The following is a 16,629-nucleotide window of genomic DNA, read 5'->3' on the forward strand; positions in this document are numbered from 1 at the left end:
CGGAGCGCCGGGTGGGGTGGGGAGAAAATACCCCGCCCAATCACAAAGCACGTCCGACAGGGCACGTCGGAGCGTCCGGGAAGAAAGGCTTTGCCCCCTTCAAACCGCTGAGATAAAAGAAAGCGAAGGATTGGCTGGCTTTGGATGCCGGAGGCAGCGCTGATTGGTTGTGTAGCGTGCGGAGGGGGGAGGGGGAAATGAGGCGAGCCGGCGCGCAGGCGGAAGCGGAAGCGGAGCCTTAAAATGGCGTACCAGACCTTCCGGCAGGAGTACCTGCAGATGCCGCCCGTTACCCGGGCCTACACCACCGCCTGCGTCCTCACCACTGCCGCCGTGGTGAGCCAGGGGGGTGTGGGGCAGCGGGGTGGGCCTGAGGGCAGGGCCGGGCCGGCGGCCTCGTTCTTGTCCCTTCGCTGTGTACGGGCTGGAGCGCCGCCCGTGGGGGGAGGGACGAGGCTACATCCTGGTTCGCCCCCGCTTGTGAGGCGTGGCCGCGCGGAGACAGGGCCAGGCTCGGTTCCGGTTTGGTCTCCGAGTCCAGCCTCGCTCTCCCCCCATCCTCCGCCCCCCCCCCCCCCGCGTTTCTGCCGGTTCTGAATCCGGGCGGCTGCGTTCGGTCCATCGCCGAGACGCCGAACCGCGAACGGCCCTGCAGCCTGGGGGTTAAGTTACCTGCTTGATTGGGCCCTGGTGGGTCTGTCTCTCCCTTATCCTGTAGGGCCGTGGTGCTCCCCTGTCCCAGACTATTGTACCCCTTTCCGTACTCTGATTTGTCTGGTGTACCTCCAAGTTGCTCCTCACTTAAAAACTGCTTGCTTACAAAATCAGACCTAAAAATACAAAAATGTCACCGCACACTACCACAGAAAAATTGCTGACTTTCTCATGTTGTCTTTATGAAACTTACGTTGCACTACTTCTCTAGTGCTTTTTATGTAGTTGTAAAACTAGGCAAATATCTAGATGAGTTGATGCACCCCCTGGAAGACCTCTGCCTACCCCCAGGAGTACACATACCTCTAGTTGAAAACCATTTCTGTAGGACCCTCTGGAGGTGTATACACAGCCTGTGCTGAATGCACAAACAAAATCCAAACCCACCAGTACTTGAAATGGGTGAGGGTAGGAAGACATTTAACAGTTGCACCACAGATAAAGACAGGGACTGAAAAGGAATCAGGTACCCACATGAGAGGGTGTGTGAGTTTGTGGTTTTTTTGGGGGGGAGGGGAGAATTAGTTCTCCAAGACTCATTCTCTGGTAGTTATATTACAGAGCCGCTGTACCCTGAGGTCTAGGGTGTTTTACCGTTGTGCCTCTGCAGAATCATTAAGCACCCAACCCAATGGTGTCCTATTCCTTGATGACCTTTTGCTAAAGTTATAAAATTTCTTATTAATGAGGCCACTAGAGAAGTGTGGAAAATATGGCAGAGCCCTTTCATAAAATGGTTATTCTAGTAATGTAGCTACTAAAGTGATGGCCAAGCAAATACATGGAAAATTGGTTGCTGGTTGCTAGTGTTTCCCACGTTCAAGTGACTGGACACAAGGAATCTAAAAACATGTTCATTTAAGATGAATGTGTCAGTTTAAAAAATATAATGTAATATAATATCACTTTTTGAAGCTATGTGAGCTCTTGGGGTTCATAAAAGTACATAAATTCATGGAGGATAGTTCCATCAGTGGCTATTAGCCAAGATGGCAGGGATGTTGTCCCTAGCCTCTGTTTGCCAGAAGCTGGGAATGGGCGACGGTATGGATCACTTGATGATGACTTGTTTGTTCATTCCGTCTGGGGCACCTGGCATTGGCCACTGTTGGAAGACAGGAGACTGGGCTAGATGGATCCTTGGTCTGGCCCAGTGTGGCCGTTCTTATGTTCTAGACACGTATGCATAATGTGCAACATAAATGTACCATTAGTGGCACCATACATATACATTGGATGTAGGCTTTGAAGAAGTTTTTGTGTCCTGGGAACTCTATGAAACCTCTTATTTTGAAAGGAATGTAGAGAAGGAAAAACTTTGCCAAGAAATTCTTCTGAAAACTCAGTGTTTTTGGGTGAAACTAGGGTGAGCTTCCAGTAGTTATTTCTCAGATTAAAGGGGGGAATATGCTTTTATGTGGTGGAAAAAATATAAGATGATGACATTCCTTAAAGCAGAAAGATCATTATTTTTTGCCTTATATGATGAATAATGATCTAGTCATAGTAGTGGTCAGAAGCCCCTCAAGACTATTCTGTTTCATGGCTCTATAGAGCCCTGCATGTGAAATGAAACTTTTACAGATGTAAAATGAGCCAAATCCAGATCTCTGGACCAAAGCCTTACTGTCTTTTGTGCTTTACAAATATAAAATGGAAGATAGCCACTAAACCAAATACACCTCTACCTCGATATAACGCTGTCCTCGGGAGCCAAAAAATCTTACCGCATTATAGGTGAAACCGCATTATATCGAACTTGCTTTGATCTGTCGGAGTGTGCAGCCCCCTCTGTCCCCCGGAGCACTGCTTTACCGCGTTATATCCAAATTCGTAGTATATCAGGTCGCGTTATATCGGGGTAGATGTTTAGCTTGAAATCTAAACGGGACTAAGGTGTGATAAGTAGGCACAGAACAAAATGGGGGAGGCAGAGGAGGAGGGCAAGCATGTCTGTAAAAGGAACATAAGGTTGAATATGTTGGCTGAATTTAGGCTTTGCACATAATTTTTAAAATAAGAGAACATGAGAGATTAATGTACCACTGACAGGTTATTTGTGTCTCTACAGTAAGTGAAGTGCACTTTAATGGATTGATCCTGTCACATATTTTCTCTTGTATTTCAGCAATTAGAACTAATCACACCATTTCAACTGTATTTTAACCCCGAATTAATATTTAAACACTTTCAAGTAAGTATTTTTTCTGAATGTTAAATGTTGTCACCCTTGTAAGAAAATTATTAAACTTGTAACACTTGTTTTCACAACTGCACATTGAGAATATTGGAATATCTTTTTTCCCCCGGAAGGTTTCTAATACCATTCAAGTGAAGGTAAGTAGGGGTAAAAACTCATTGCTTTGATAGGTCACATTGTTCAAACAGTAGTTAAGAAATTATATTTGCTTGCACACACATTTGTGGAGCTATCTTTTACTCCTGAGGGCATTCTGCGCCAAAAAAATTAAAATTCTGTGCACAATATTTTAAAATTCTGCAAATTTTATTTGTCAAATAAATATGGAGGCTCCAGCATGGCACTGGGCAGCACAGGCCACTGGGCTGCACAGAGGTGGGAGATGGCTGTGCAGCTCCTTGCCGGGACATGGGCTCAGCGGTGAGACTGCACCCAACCCTGACACAGCACAAGGTCCCAACCTGCCCCCAGAAACACCCCAGGGCCCTGCCCCTCTGTGTGGGCAGGCAGGCTCAGCAAGGCAGGATCCACGTGTGGGGCAATCTGGGTGCGGGCAGCTCAGTGGGAGATCTGGGTGTGGAGGGGACCTGGATGCACAGGGGCCTGTTGGGGGACTCTGCAGGGGTCCAGATGAAGGTGGTTGGGGCTCAGCAGTGGGGGGTCTGGGTGTGGGGGGAATAGAGCTCGGCAGGGTGTCTAGGTGTGGGAGGGTCAGTGGGGGGTTCAGATGCTGGGGGAGTGGGGATCAGTGGGGATGGGATCCTGGTGCGTGTGGTTCATCTCGGTGGTCCAAATGCAGTGGGAATGGGGCTCATCGGGAGGGGGTGTGAGGCTTGGTGGGAGGGTCTGGGTATGAGTGGGTCTGGATGCACCAGGGTTGGGTGGATGGGGGAGCAGCTCCCTGCACAGGAATCCCTTCCCCTGCAGCTGAGGAGCAATGGATGCAGGAACTGTGTGTGTGGGAAGTTTGCAGAGCTTCCTACAGCCAGGGAGAAATCTGGGGGTGGGTCTGACCCGGCCCCAGAAGCTGTGCCAGGGAAGAGGAAGTCCCAACCTCCCCAGACTAGCAGCTGAGCCCAGCACAGGGTAGGAGCCACCAGCCAGGTCTTCCTCAGTCCCGCCCCCTGCCCCACAGTGATTTACCTTTCTGCTGGCTGCCCTGGGCACTTGAAACATACTGTTGGGGAGGGTCACATGACCGCTCTTGAGGCTTCCTTTTGCTTCCCCGTCAGAAAGTCATTTTTCTGCAGAGAAGCAAAGAAATCTGCCGGGGACATCAATTCTGCGCATGTGCAGTGGCACAGAATTCCCCCAGGAGTAATATTTCTTTTTACGTGTTTTCAGTCTAACTTGCAGAGTAATTTCCTTCCATTTTGCAGTGTGTATGTTTTGTGTGATGGTGCTCTTCTGTCTTATTTTGGGGACATAATTTCAGATGCAGTAGTCTAGGTAATATTGTCGCATTACTCAGAATGCTCATACTAATGCAGTGTTAAAAGTCAAATAAACCTGCTAAAACTTTGGGCAGTCTTCGCATGGATTAAAAGTTAGATTGCCAAGTGCTTAGCCACTCTTTCTGCCTGCCAGCTCTTCTCAAGTGAGCAGTCATCCGAAGGAGCAACGCCTCCTATCAAACTAAAGATTCTTCTGAAAGATTGTTTCAAGGGGCTAAGATGTGTCTGACTGATTCAGCTCAACCGTTAACACAATAACAAAGCCAAAAAATTGCTTACAATGAAAGCTTGTTGGTTCTGAAATGCAGCTGAATTGTTAAACTGACAAGATGCCCTTACTCCTACTTCATGCAGAATTATGTCTCTAAGTAATCATACTGACCTCCCGACAGATAGAATTCAAAAAAATTAATCTGACCACACAGTTTACTTACGGTAATGAAACATTGCTTTAGCTTTCCTAAAGATGAACTAATCTTGCTTCAATCCAAGTCTATATTTCATTGTGGAGAGGAATTTTGATATGGTAGAATTGAAGATGCATCACTCACCTAGCCTGTAAAACCCAGTAATTGTCCTACAAAATTTAGGGTTTCAATTTTCTTCTCTGCAAAAAATTAAAAGGAAGTGCTGTCATGAAGTCTTATAAGACCAAGACTTTGCTATTTTTACAAAATATGTAATCTAATATTTACTAATATACTATTAAGTATTGCATATAATTAAAACTAAACTGCCAAGATGAGCAAAATATATTTGTTTTTGTTTTTAAATATGCCTTTGTTTACTTGGAAAATTTGAGTATAGCAGTGTATTCCCAAGTCTTTAATGCAGAGTAGTACGGTTTACTGAATTTTAGTCTCTCAGACTATTGAAAAAGATCATTAAATTGGCTTATTACAATGTTCAAAAACCATTTTCATAAAGTTCTTTTAGCTTGTGTGGATTAAACAGAAACTTCTTTCTGTATTCTCTATGTAGAGAATTTAAATACTTGAGATGGGTACCATTTATACTTAAGTTGTCTTATCTGTTTTCCTTTTATTCTGACAGGTATGGCGGTTGATTACAAACTACTTATTCTTTGGGCCAGTTGGATTTAATTTTTTATTTAATATGATTTTTTTGTATCCTTTATAAAAAATGTATCTCACCTCTTTGGAATGAAAACTGTGTGTCTGTGTTACTGTATAAGGCTCCAGTTCTGCACCACATTGTGACCTCAGTCGGAGTTCTGTGCCACTGACTTCAGTGGAGCCAGGATTTCATCCTAAATACCTAATTCAGTAATTCTTTTTCAGTGAGCTTTAATTGTTTTGATCTTGATTTGGAACGCACCCTACTAGGAGTGAGAATTCATTCTGTAGTACCAGACTTTTCAGTTAAATAGCCAGTAATACTGCTAATTGGGCAGGTATTTTTTCTGTGGTGTGAATACTTGTCCACTAACTCAGAACTGGACTGAGACCATCATATTTACTTCATGCAGTTTCAATACTTGCTTGATAATCTACTATAAAAATCCTTCAATTGTGAAGGATGTTTGGGAATTCTGTATATAAAACCTATGTGAAGGTATGTAAAAAGCTGTTTTTTTTCTTAATCTTTCTGCTGAATGTGATTAGTATCACACTTTCCTGACCTACACCTTCAGATATCGTTACTGCCGAATGCTTGAGGAGGGGTCTTTCCGAGGTCGGACAGCAGACTTTGTATTTATGTTCCTTTTTGGTGGACTTTTAATGACTGTATCCTTTTTTACTGTTTTAATACAGCTAGCATTAACACGGAGAACACAAACCCTGTGCTTTGAAAGTCAATGAATAGAGAAATACTTTTTTTGTATAATGAGGTCTGAATGACTCTATTTTAAGTGGGCTTCAAAACTTTCCAGATCTTGTGGTTACTATTAAATGTGGAATTGATCTTTTGCACTTAAATATTTGAGTTAAGGCTATAAAGATGAGATCCTAGATTGAAAGATACTATTTAACTGTACAAGTATTATCATGAGGATTGAAGGAAATGTTATTGTCTAGGTGAATTTACCCCCCCTCTCCCCACACACACACACAATATAGATGCTGTGTGTAAAATAGCTTCTGTAATAATAAACCCCTCATGGAGTATTTAAGGGGGATTAAACTATAGGTGTCTTGTTTGACTGAGGAAATATTTAAGTTTGTTTGGAAAACTATAGACTCAAAGGTCAGGTGTGTCTATTTTTGTTGATGCCATGTTTGGCCTCCAAAACGATTTTTTTTCTGCAGCCTATAGGTTCCCGTCTTCCGCATATTCATATTTCAGTTTTCTACAGTTGGTCACGCGCACTGATATTTTCTTTAACTGTTTGTGTCAGCTTTTTGGCTTGTTTGTGAACTTGGTTTTCCTGGGTCAGGCCTTTACAATAATGCTCGTGTATGTGTGGAGCCGCAGGAATCCCTACGTCCGTATGAACTTTTTTGGTCTTCTCATCTTCCAGGCCCCATTTCTGCCCTGGGTACTCATGGGCTTTTCATTGCTATTGGGGAACTCCATCATTGTGGATCTTTTGGGTAAGAAGCTATGAAAAATGAAATCCTTAGACTTTTTGGCCACTCCATCATAAACTACTGGTAGGTAAAGTCTCTTCTCCCCCTACTTAGTACCTCTTCCTGCAAAGAGAAAGGGGTTATCAAGCCATGTTGGCTATTTATGCTTTGATGCACTACTAGAGAGGTAAGTAGATATCCATAAGCTTCCAATGACAGGGTTGATTATGGTTTCAGGATTAGCCTGGATGGTTTAGGTGATGGATCTCTTAATCTTTTCTCTCTCATGAACAGTTCCCCCTTTGTGCTGCTTCCTCTGAGAGTCACTTCTTCTAATCAGCTGTGCGTATTGGGAATCTTTAGTTTCCACACACATCAATAATCCTTTGTACTGGCCCCACTGGTATTTCAAAAGAAAGTGCTGTGACTGCAGGACAAGGATTTTCAGAATTATCTCAGATCCAGAAGCGCTCACTGCACACAGCTGAGCAGAAATCGGGCCACCCTTCTAGAGAAGAAACTGGGTTGGGGAAGTCTTCAGAGCTGGAGCGATGGTCTGGGATTGGCTTATTGCATGAGTGATTGTATCAGATCCAATACTCTTCCTGGGATCTGAGAGGTTTTACTGCATAACCTTGTTCCAAAGGCTACCTCTACCTGTCTTGCTCGGTTTATCTTTATCTTGTCATCTGACAAGTATCTGTAACTTTGGTATTTCTGATATTTCAACTTTTTTTAAAAAAGACTTGTTTTCCAAAGTGTGTGTAACAACTTATTGTCTGATACATTCTATATTTCTTTTGGAAGAGGAAACAGTCCTCCACATTAAAGACTTCTGAAAAAGTTTTTCGTTCTGAAATGGGACGTTAGCTGAATAGTGAGTTTTATACTCTGAGGGATTAAGGTGACAAACCTTTAACTAAAAGAGTCAGCTCATTCAATTGGTAGTGTGTGTATTAACCTCTTTCATTATAGGGAAAAAAATTAAAAGCAGCAAGGAGGCCACCTGGTTATTTTTTGTTGTGACCTAATTGTTTACATGCTCCGATGTACAGAGTACTGTGTTCTACCAGTTTTCATTGTTCTTGTACGTGGTGGCATACTCTGTGTTGTAACGTCTCTAAGTAGTGCAGTGTTTTGCTTCTGCATTACTTGGAGAGAGCCAGATATCCATGGCTGACTGTGGACATGAGACTTAATTGTGTACGGCAGCTTGCATTCTGACATTTTTGTCAGTACAAATGAAACCATACCACCAAAGTGTTTAGACAGTTGTGATAGACTTTTCCTTGTATTTATATGACTCACTATGCTATAGATCTCTTCTAGTATGGCATTTAATTCTAGTATTTTATATTGCGGTGAGTATGTACCATGCTACTTCAGTTCCTTTTAACATCATGCTATTTACAAAGGGCATCAAACACAGCTTGTCTTTTTTTATTTTATAAAAACATCTAGTGAAACATTTTAAAGGTGGTATAATGGCAATATTGAAAGTCACCAGTTCAACTTCAGTTTCCTTTTTTATTGATTCTAGGGATCGCAGTTGGACACATATATTTTTTCTTAGAGGATATCTTTCCTAATCAGCCTGGTGGTGGACGGCTTCTGAAAACACCATCTATTTTGTAAGTGTTACCTTCTAATTTGTAGCACATGGACGAATGTGTTTGTACACAATGTTTTTTTTAAACTAATTCAAATACAAGTAAATTTGGAAATTTGAGATAAATGGCACTGAGTTCATCATACTGTTCCATTTGCTGTAGTCGTCACATGGGTGTTACAGTTGCCAGAGGGGGAGAGGATCCAAGAGGCACTCTTAAGACATGGTCTAACTTCTGAAAAGGTCCAAGAACTTCTATGCCAACTAAAATCCATAATACAATTTGCCTGTTGGTGCCACCAAATATATCTGAATCTGTTAAAAGAAACCCGTTTTAAGACAAAGTGTCAGAATGAGTTCAGAGTGCAAAATACATAAAATGAGTGAGAAGCTTAATGTGGCTAATATTTTACACTTAGGTAGCTACTCCCTTCCCTCCCCACCATCCAAAAGGATCACAAAATACATGACAGACTATGTGCTGTTTACACGGTGCCATTCATATTCTTTCATCTCTTGGGCAGAGAATAGTAACCAACTGGAACACTGCACACTAGAATGGATATGGGGAACTTTCCTGAAGGACGGGGTAAACCTCTTGAAAATTCTCTGTATAGAGCAGACAAGACCTCATTTTTTAAGATCGCAAACTGTCTGGCATTCTTGCCTTCAGAATGATGTATTGCTGAGTTGATCCTGTCTAGATTTGATTTCTAAACCTGATATTTTAAACAAGCAAGGCCTTGTGTACATGGGAAAATTGACTGGTATAGCTGTTTAGAATATGTCTCCCAGGTGGACACTCTTCTGGAATAAAAGTGATTTTTATTCTGGACTAATTACTTTGCTTTGATAGCTGAGTAATTATTTTGGAATAAAATCACTCATTCCAGAATAGAGTGCTCACACAAAGGAGTTATTGCAGGATAACTAAATTATACTGAAATAGCTGGAATGGAATAGTTATTCTGCAATAGATATAGCTATGGTGGTCAATTCCCCCCGTATAGATGGGGGTCTAAGCTATCAGCCATTGGCAGGTTCCCTTTGGCTCACCTGGTAGAGTGGATGTCTGTGGACCAAGTGGGGGACAGTTCTTGTTCTATGATTTCATCCACAGGGCTTCACTTAAGATCCAGTCTAGTGTCTGATCACCAATATTTTGGGACTTCTTGAGTCACTTTGTTCAGAAGACTGGTTATGAATCCTGTCATGTCCTAAATTTGTGAATGTTCAGACATAGCAATCTTCTTAAATGTGTCTGCTGTAGTCTTGTCTTCAACTCGGTATTTTCCATCCTCCCTTTTGAAAATATTTCTGAGTGTCGTGTCACTCCTTTTGTGAACATAACATCATATAATTCCTTTAGCTATTTTAGTGTCAGCCAGGGTTTGCCTTACATAACAGCACAAACTTTTATACTACTGCCAAAGACTGAAAGCTAAATTTACTCTCACTTTCTTTGTTCAAGTTTTGATCTTGGGTATAATTTTTTATATCCAGTCTAATTCCTTGTGTTTGTAAATTACTTTTTTGGGCACTTGGTAAACAGATACCCACAGAGGTGAAATCTCTCAAACTGGTTTGATTGGCAGCATAATCTACAGGATTAAGTATGATTTTGGGAATTGGGAAATCCTGAATTGTAATTCTGACTCAGCTACAGACTTTTCTGTTGATTTTTAACAAGTCAACCTCTCTGTACTTTAGCCTTTCAACTGTGAAATGGAGACACTTGCCTATCTCCGATATATTATGAAGATCAGCTGATGTTTGCACATCTCTCCATAGATATGAAGAGATATTTAATACTACACTGACCTATTTCTTCTCTGAATACTGTTCTTTAAACGTTAGCTGTAAGAAATTCATCCTTACATCTTTTAATAACGCTAATTGGAAGCCATAACTATTCTATCCCATCATTCTTACTGCTTCATTTATATGCACAACTTCTTCCTTGCTTCCAAATAGTCTCTAGTGCCACCCTACAATAATTTAATTCTGAATAATAATAGACATATATGGCTGGAAGGGATCTCAAGAGGTCCTCTAGTCCATCCCTCTGCACTGATGCAGGACCAGATATATCTAGGCCATCCCTGACAGGTGTTCGTGTAACCTGTTCTTAAAAACCTCTAGTGATGGGGATTCTACAGCTTCCCTTGGTAACCTATTCCAGTATTTAGCTGTTATTCTAGTTAGAAAGTTTTTCCTGATATCTAACCTATATCTCCCTTGCAGATTAAGCCCATTACTTCTTGTCGTACCTTCAGTGACTATGGAGGACAATTAATCATCCTCTTCATAACAGACCTTGACATATTTGAAGACTGTTACAAGGCCCCCCCATCATCTTCTTTTCTGAAGACTAAACATGCCCAGTTTTTTAACCTTTCCTCATATGTCAGGTTTTCTTAACCTTTTATCATTTTTATTGTTCTTCTCTTGACTTTCTCCAATTTGTCCACATCTTTCTTAAAATGTGGTGCCCAGAACTGGACACAATACTCCAGCTGAGGCCTCACCAGTGCTGAGTAGAGTGGAACAATTACTTCCCGTGTCTTACGTATGACACTCCTGTTAATATGCCTCAGAATTATTAGTTTTTTTGCAACTGCATCACTTTGGCTTAGTTCAATTTCTGATCCACTATAACCCCTAGATCTTTTTTAGCAGTACCTGCTGCCTAGTCTGTTGTTTCCTGTTTTGTATTCAAAGAAGGAAATTAGGTTAGTCTGGCATTTGTTCTTGACAAATTCATGTTGCCTATTGCTTATCATTTATTCATGTTTCAGATGAACCCATGACATTGAAATCCCCTCATTCTCTATGCATTTTTGTCTGACTTTCTGTGTTTGTATACCTCTCCCAAAGGACTTCCTCTGATTGTAGGATTTGATAAATTGTATAGTTAATTGTTTCACCACACTTTGGTTTGTTATGAAATATAGTCAAGAGACCAAATAACCTATATCAGTCAGGTTTATTGCCATAATTGCATAATAATCTAGTAAAGGAAAAAGGTTCAATACAATACCAATCTCTGGGAAGCATCTCATGCAGCATTGTTACATGCAGCTTACACAGAAGATGTGCTTCCAAAGTTGCACTCCTAAAGCTATATTTTTATACCCACCTGTTTATAAGTAATAGGTATTGAGTACATAATCTGAAACTAGATTTAACCAATCATCTTTCTATCTTCTTTTTCTGGTAACATGGTGTGCCCCTTATCTTTGTTCTGAACACGGGCATGCCACATACCAAGGGGTGTGAAGGCACGTAGGTTGGTACCAGGGTAGAACAATCATATATCTTTTCCTTTGGGACATTCCAGTAATGGCTTGTGAGAATAACTCCCTACTTGTTTATGGTAACACACTCATATGTCCTGATACTGACATTTTTCCTATTTACTTAAGCCAAAGCTTACTTCAGCTAATGCAAGGTGTTATGGGATACTTGACATGGATGAACAGAATTGTGAGGAGAGTATAATACACAGTTAACATAACTTCCCAACACTTCATATTAATACTCTGCCTAACATGTGTATTGGCTAATGGGGGAGTTTTGCCCTGTTTTTCCTATGGCTAGTTTGAAGTCTCTCCATGATTTTCTTCTTTTCCTCCATGTTCTCTTGTTTCATTGCTCAGTACTGTTCACTCATCTGTTTCCATGCAGCTGACTGATGTTTTCTTTGGCTGTCACTTCTTGTTCACTAGTTGAAAATTTCCCCCTCAGACCAGCAAGTACAGTATGCCCCTTTGTGCTTAGCTGTAGCTTAGATGAATTTGGAGCCCATTTTTGCTCTTGTTCCCTGAGCTGCCTGTACTTGGCTTAGAGGAGGGTGCCTCTGCAATTTGAAACTGCTTTTAAGGTTAGCTCATATGAAAAGTACAAAGTTTCTCCTTATCTGTTTTGAGTCTTGTTGTTTCAACCACTGAGCATGTCAGTTTCAGATTCATGCATATGTCTTTACTTCAAATTCCTTCAATCCAGTTGTGCTGTTCATATAATTTTCAGTAGAGCGAATTAACGGTGGCTTTGGTTCACTTGATCAGCATGAAACTAGGTGGCAAGGAAGACAGTTTTTGAATGATTAGCTGTTACTTCAAGAGACTCTCTGCTGTATTTCACATAGGAACACCAGAGGTTGACATAAATGTGGCTTTTTTTCTGGTAGCCACCTCAGAACCAGAAAACAACGGTGGTTCTTAGAATATGGTGTTCATGTAGATCCCACTCTAAGTGCACATGTGTGTGAAATTAGAATATTTTGAATAGCAGTATCCATTGGCTTCCGTTTATGCCATGCATGTCCTTTTGTCCACACCCAAAGGAGCCACAACCATCCTTCAGTTCCATTGCTAAGTCAGAATCCCAGATAAAGAGAACGGCACAAAAACAGGGTTGCAGGGTGGGTTGTGGAATCCATATGGGCAACAACAGTAACTAAGAAATATAGTTACTAAAGGTAAGTAACCACTCCATTTTGGTAGTAACGTAATGATAACTATAAAATTGTTAGTTGACCAAACTAAAATGTGTGGAAGACTGAGATGTTTTTATCTCAGGAGTATAAAGAGCCACTATGGAGATATCCCATCTCCTAGAACTGGAAGGGACCTTGAAAGGTCATCAAGTCCAGCCCCCTGCCTTCACTAGCAGGACCAAGTACTGATTTTGCCCCAGATTCCCAAGTGGCCCCCTCAAGGATTGAACTCACAACCCTGGGTTTAGCAGGCCAATGCTCAAACCACTGAGCTATCCCTCCCCCCCTATACATAATCCTGTTCCCTTGACAACTGATTTAACACATGGCACAGAGTGAGCTAGGAGTTCCTGTCTTCCAGTTGTTAGGGCAATAGCATGTTGTAATAGTGAATCATGTATGGAAATCAGATTTGACAGTCAGGCTCTTTCCTCCAATCAACATGCCTACCGCTCCCTCCCTCACAATTATTCATCCTCCATCTTTTCATTTGACAAATAGGACCTACTCAAACCTTCTTAGTTTTTTTGTTTGCTTAGCTTAATACTTACTCTTCATCCTGTCCAGCATGGAAACCAGCAAGTAACCTTAGAGCTTCAAGTTGATTCCAGGCACCAATCAAAAAGAAGGCATGTTGGGATTGCTTTAAAATCTTTCTGCCTGGTGACCTGAATCCTAGGGCTTGTCTACACTAGAAACGTAAGTTGACCTATGTTAGGTCAGCTTACAACCACTGCGGTAATTATTCTGGTGGTTCATGTCCACACTACCCTCCTTCTGTTGGTGATGCGTGTCCTCATGAGAAGCACTTCCACTGACATAAGAGAGGCAGTATGGAGGCCTCAGAGCCCGGGCTCTCAGCTCCACAGGCAGCTCCCCGCTGGGAGCCCAGCTCCCCCTCCTCAACCTTTGGGCTCTTGGCTCCCCACCGCCAGGAGCCTGGGTGCCCCCCTCAACCCCCCAGGCTCCTAGCAGGGAGTTCTATGTCCCGGCGGGGGAGCCAGGAGCCTCAGGGCAGCCAGCGGGGGCCGAGAAATTGACAAGAACGACAGCCAACAGCCGATGATAGTAATGCAGTGTCTACCGGGACACTGCATCACCCTAACTGCACCGACATAAGCCCTTCACTTCTCCTGGAGGTGGAGTTATGTCAGTGTAGTCAGGTACTTACATAGGTGGGAGCAAGGCTGTAGCGTGTACACTGACATAATTAGGTTGACATAAACTGCCTTGCGGCGACCTAACTCTGTAATGTAGACCAAGCCTTAGACTCATTAGTCAGAAAATTTTACATTTTCTCTTTATAGGATTCTTGCCAAAAGGTGATAATATGGCTTAGTGACTAGAATTGCCGTGGCTGAACTGTGCTGTTAACTAGGTTACAAAACTATATTTATAGAGGCTGCTAGTGAAAGGATACTGAAGGTTTTTGAGGTAAATCAAGGACTTGACTAATTATTCCAGCCTCATTGGTGGTCTTTAAAATACTCCACCCAATATCTTGGTCCCACGTAGTCTGTAGCATGTTCCTGTAAATTGGTTTAAGTTGGGGCATGTCTCCACTGGCTAAGAAAACTGTTAATGCTGTTCTTTTAAGTATGTTTAGATATATTTTTCTAGGGATGTGTTAATGTGGCTTCTGTAGCTGCTGTAGACAAGGCTACCGATTCAGTTTCACTGACCCTGTTGTCAGGAGTAATGTATATTTGAACTTGAGTCTTATATGATCTTCTTATTTAAACTTTTAATTTTGAAGGGCTTGCATCATAGGATCTGCCCTATATGAGCTGACTGGATCTCAGCTAGAGGACAAAAGTGACTTGGATTTAAATGACTGACACTATTGCATACTGGATCTTGTAGTGAGAATGTTACATTGACTGCTTGCCTCAAGTTGAACTGTGTATTTACATATAACTTCTGCTTTTCAGGAAAGCAATGTTTGATACACCAGAAGATGATCCCAATTACAATCCGCTGCCCGAAGAGCGACCAGGAGGATTTGCATGGGGTGAAGGTCAGCGCCTCGGAGGCTAATAAATGGCTGTGCCAATACCCAGACATAACTGGAAGGAACTAAACTGAAGTACCATATTGGGAATTCTTTCTCCTTGTTGCAGGAAGGACACTTTACAGCTTTATGGTTCTGAATACAAGAAGCACTTTATGATATGGCAGTCTGTCTAATCCAAGACATTTCCAGGAGACTACCAGTGTCTTTCTACACCAGGGGTTTTGTTGTATTGGTACTGAAAGCATAATCTAGTGGAGCCAAAAAAAACCCCAACCCAACTGGAAACCATTTCCTGTTAACTTCAGTTAACAAGACCATGCGTACTCTTTTAAAAATGTTTCTAAGGCATTTTTTCCAAGTTATTTGATACAGGAAACTGTATGGGAAACTTTGAGGGACAAAATAAAACTTTGGCTTTAACTTTTTTCTCATTGGATAAAAAGGAGACGTGTGAGATCTTTTAAAGTGATTCCCTCTTCTTGTTGTCTAAGGCTGGTATGAAGCAAAATACAATAAATTTCCAAGCCTGTTTTCTTTTGAGTCAGACAGGATTTTAATTTTGGATGGTGCCAATTTTACCTTGCTAATTCTATGAAAGTAGACTGCTATAGTTCCAGTACGAGCCCTATTATGAACCTAGCTTGCAGGCTGAGAATACATCTTGATCCAGATTATTTTGAACTACATATATGCAAATAGCCAGGTATGAATCTCACTGAGATGCTTATACATGCAGTAGAAAATGCAAATATGCATGTATAGTTCTGAAAAATCTAGCTCTTTTTTTTCCCAAAGTGGTCAGCAAATTATTCAGAATGCTGTGAAAGATTTTCCCATATAATTTAGACTAGTAGCTCTTAGACTGGGATACTCATAGCTCTGAGATAGTGAGTGAATAAAATAAAATGTCTTGTGACTGCTTGTTACCTTCTTGCATAATCTGTTGATTTGAGGGAAATGGTAGAAAAGAAGACGAGGCTAGAGAAAGTTTAACAGATGCTTGCTGCAAACATGAAAGCTCCCTGATGTGGTATTTTGGTGTTAATAAAAGGTTCCAGTGACAGCCCTGGAGACATGGCAAAAATCCTAAATTTCCTCACCAACATGCCTCAGCCACACCCTGTAGAGAAGAGGGTTGTTAATGTTGTGTGCTAAATTCAGTCCCTGAACTCTGCAGAGACTGCTAACGAGAGGGCTGCGAGTGATATGGACATCTAGCCAACAAGAACTGGAGTGACAGCAACTCATTTCACATAGGCCACTGAACAGCTATCACAGAATGGACCAGCTAACCTGGATTGGATTTGAACTAGTGACTTGTTCGAGAGGTTTTGTATCCCACTTCTGATCACTGAAGGTATCCATCCATCGTAATCATGAATTTCAAAAATTGAGTGGGAGGTGTGTACTCTGATGTTTTGGTGGGGGCTGATGATGAGTTGTACACCTCAAATGTCTCAACTGAGTGGTTTTCCGTAGTCTTCCGTCTGCCAGTAACTGCCAGTAAAACTTCATCTCAATATAACAGGAAGCTAGTACAGATGGCAATGTATCACTAAAAATAAGAGTTTGAGACTTACAAAAATCTCTTGGTCTAGAAAATGGCTTG

General features: G+C 41.7%; 1 protein-coding gene across 2 annotated transcripts; it reads left to right on the forward strand.

The window, feature by feature from the left end:
• Nucleotides 1–226: 226 nt before the first annotated feature.
• Nucleotides 227–16,091, forward strand: DERL2 (derlin 2). 2 transcript variants are annotated; one of them, XM_054008541.1, is made up of 7 exons: nt 227–336; nt 2,843–2,908; nt 5,422–5,495; nt 6,023–6,116; nt 6,728–6,923; nt 8,440–8,530; nt 14,938–16,091. In XM_054008541.1, exons 1-7 carry the CDS (start codon nt 244–246, stop codon nt 15,041–15,043), a joined length of 720 nt encoding a protein of 239 aa, XP_053864516.1. In that variant the 5' UTR covers nt 227–243; the 3' UTR covers nt 15,044–16,091. The 2 variants fall into 2 exon arrangements, with proteins under 2 accessions (XP_053864516.1, XP_053864517.1); XM_054008542.1 differs by lacking the exon at nt 2,843–2,908 and having other exon boundaries at nt 229–336.
• Nucleotides 16,092–16,629: the final 538 nt, after the last annotated feature.

The sequence above is a fragment of the Malaclemys terrapin genome, chromosome 18, assembly GCF_027887155.1.
Source record: "Malaclemys terrapin pileata isolate rMalTer1 chromosome 18, rMalTer1.hap1, whole genome shotgun sequence".
In the NCBI taxonomy this organism is placed as follows: Eukaryota; Metazoa; Chordata; order Testudines; family Emydidae; genus Malaclemys; species Malaclemys terrapin.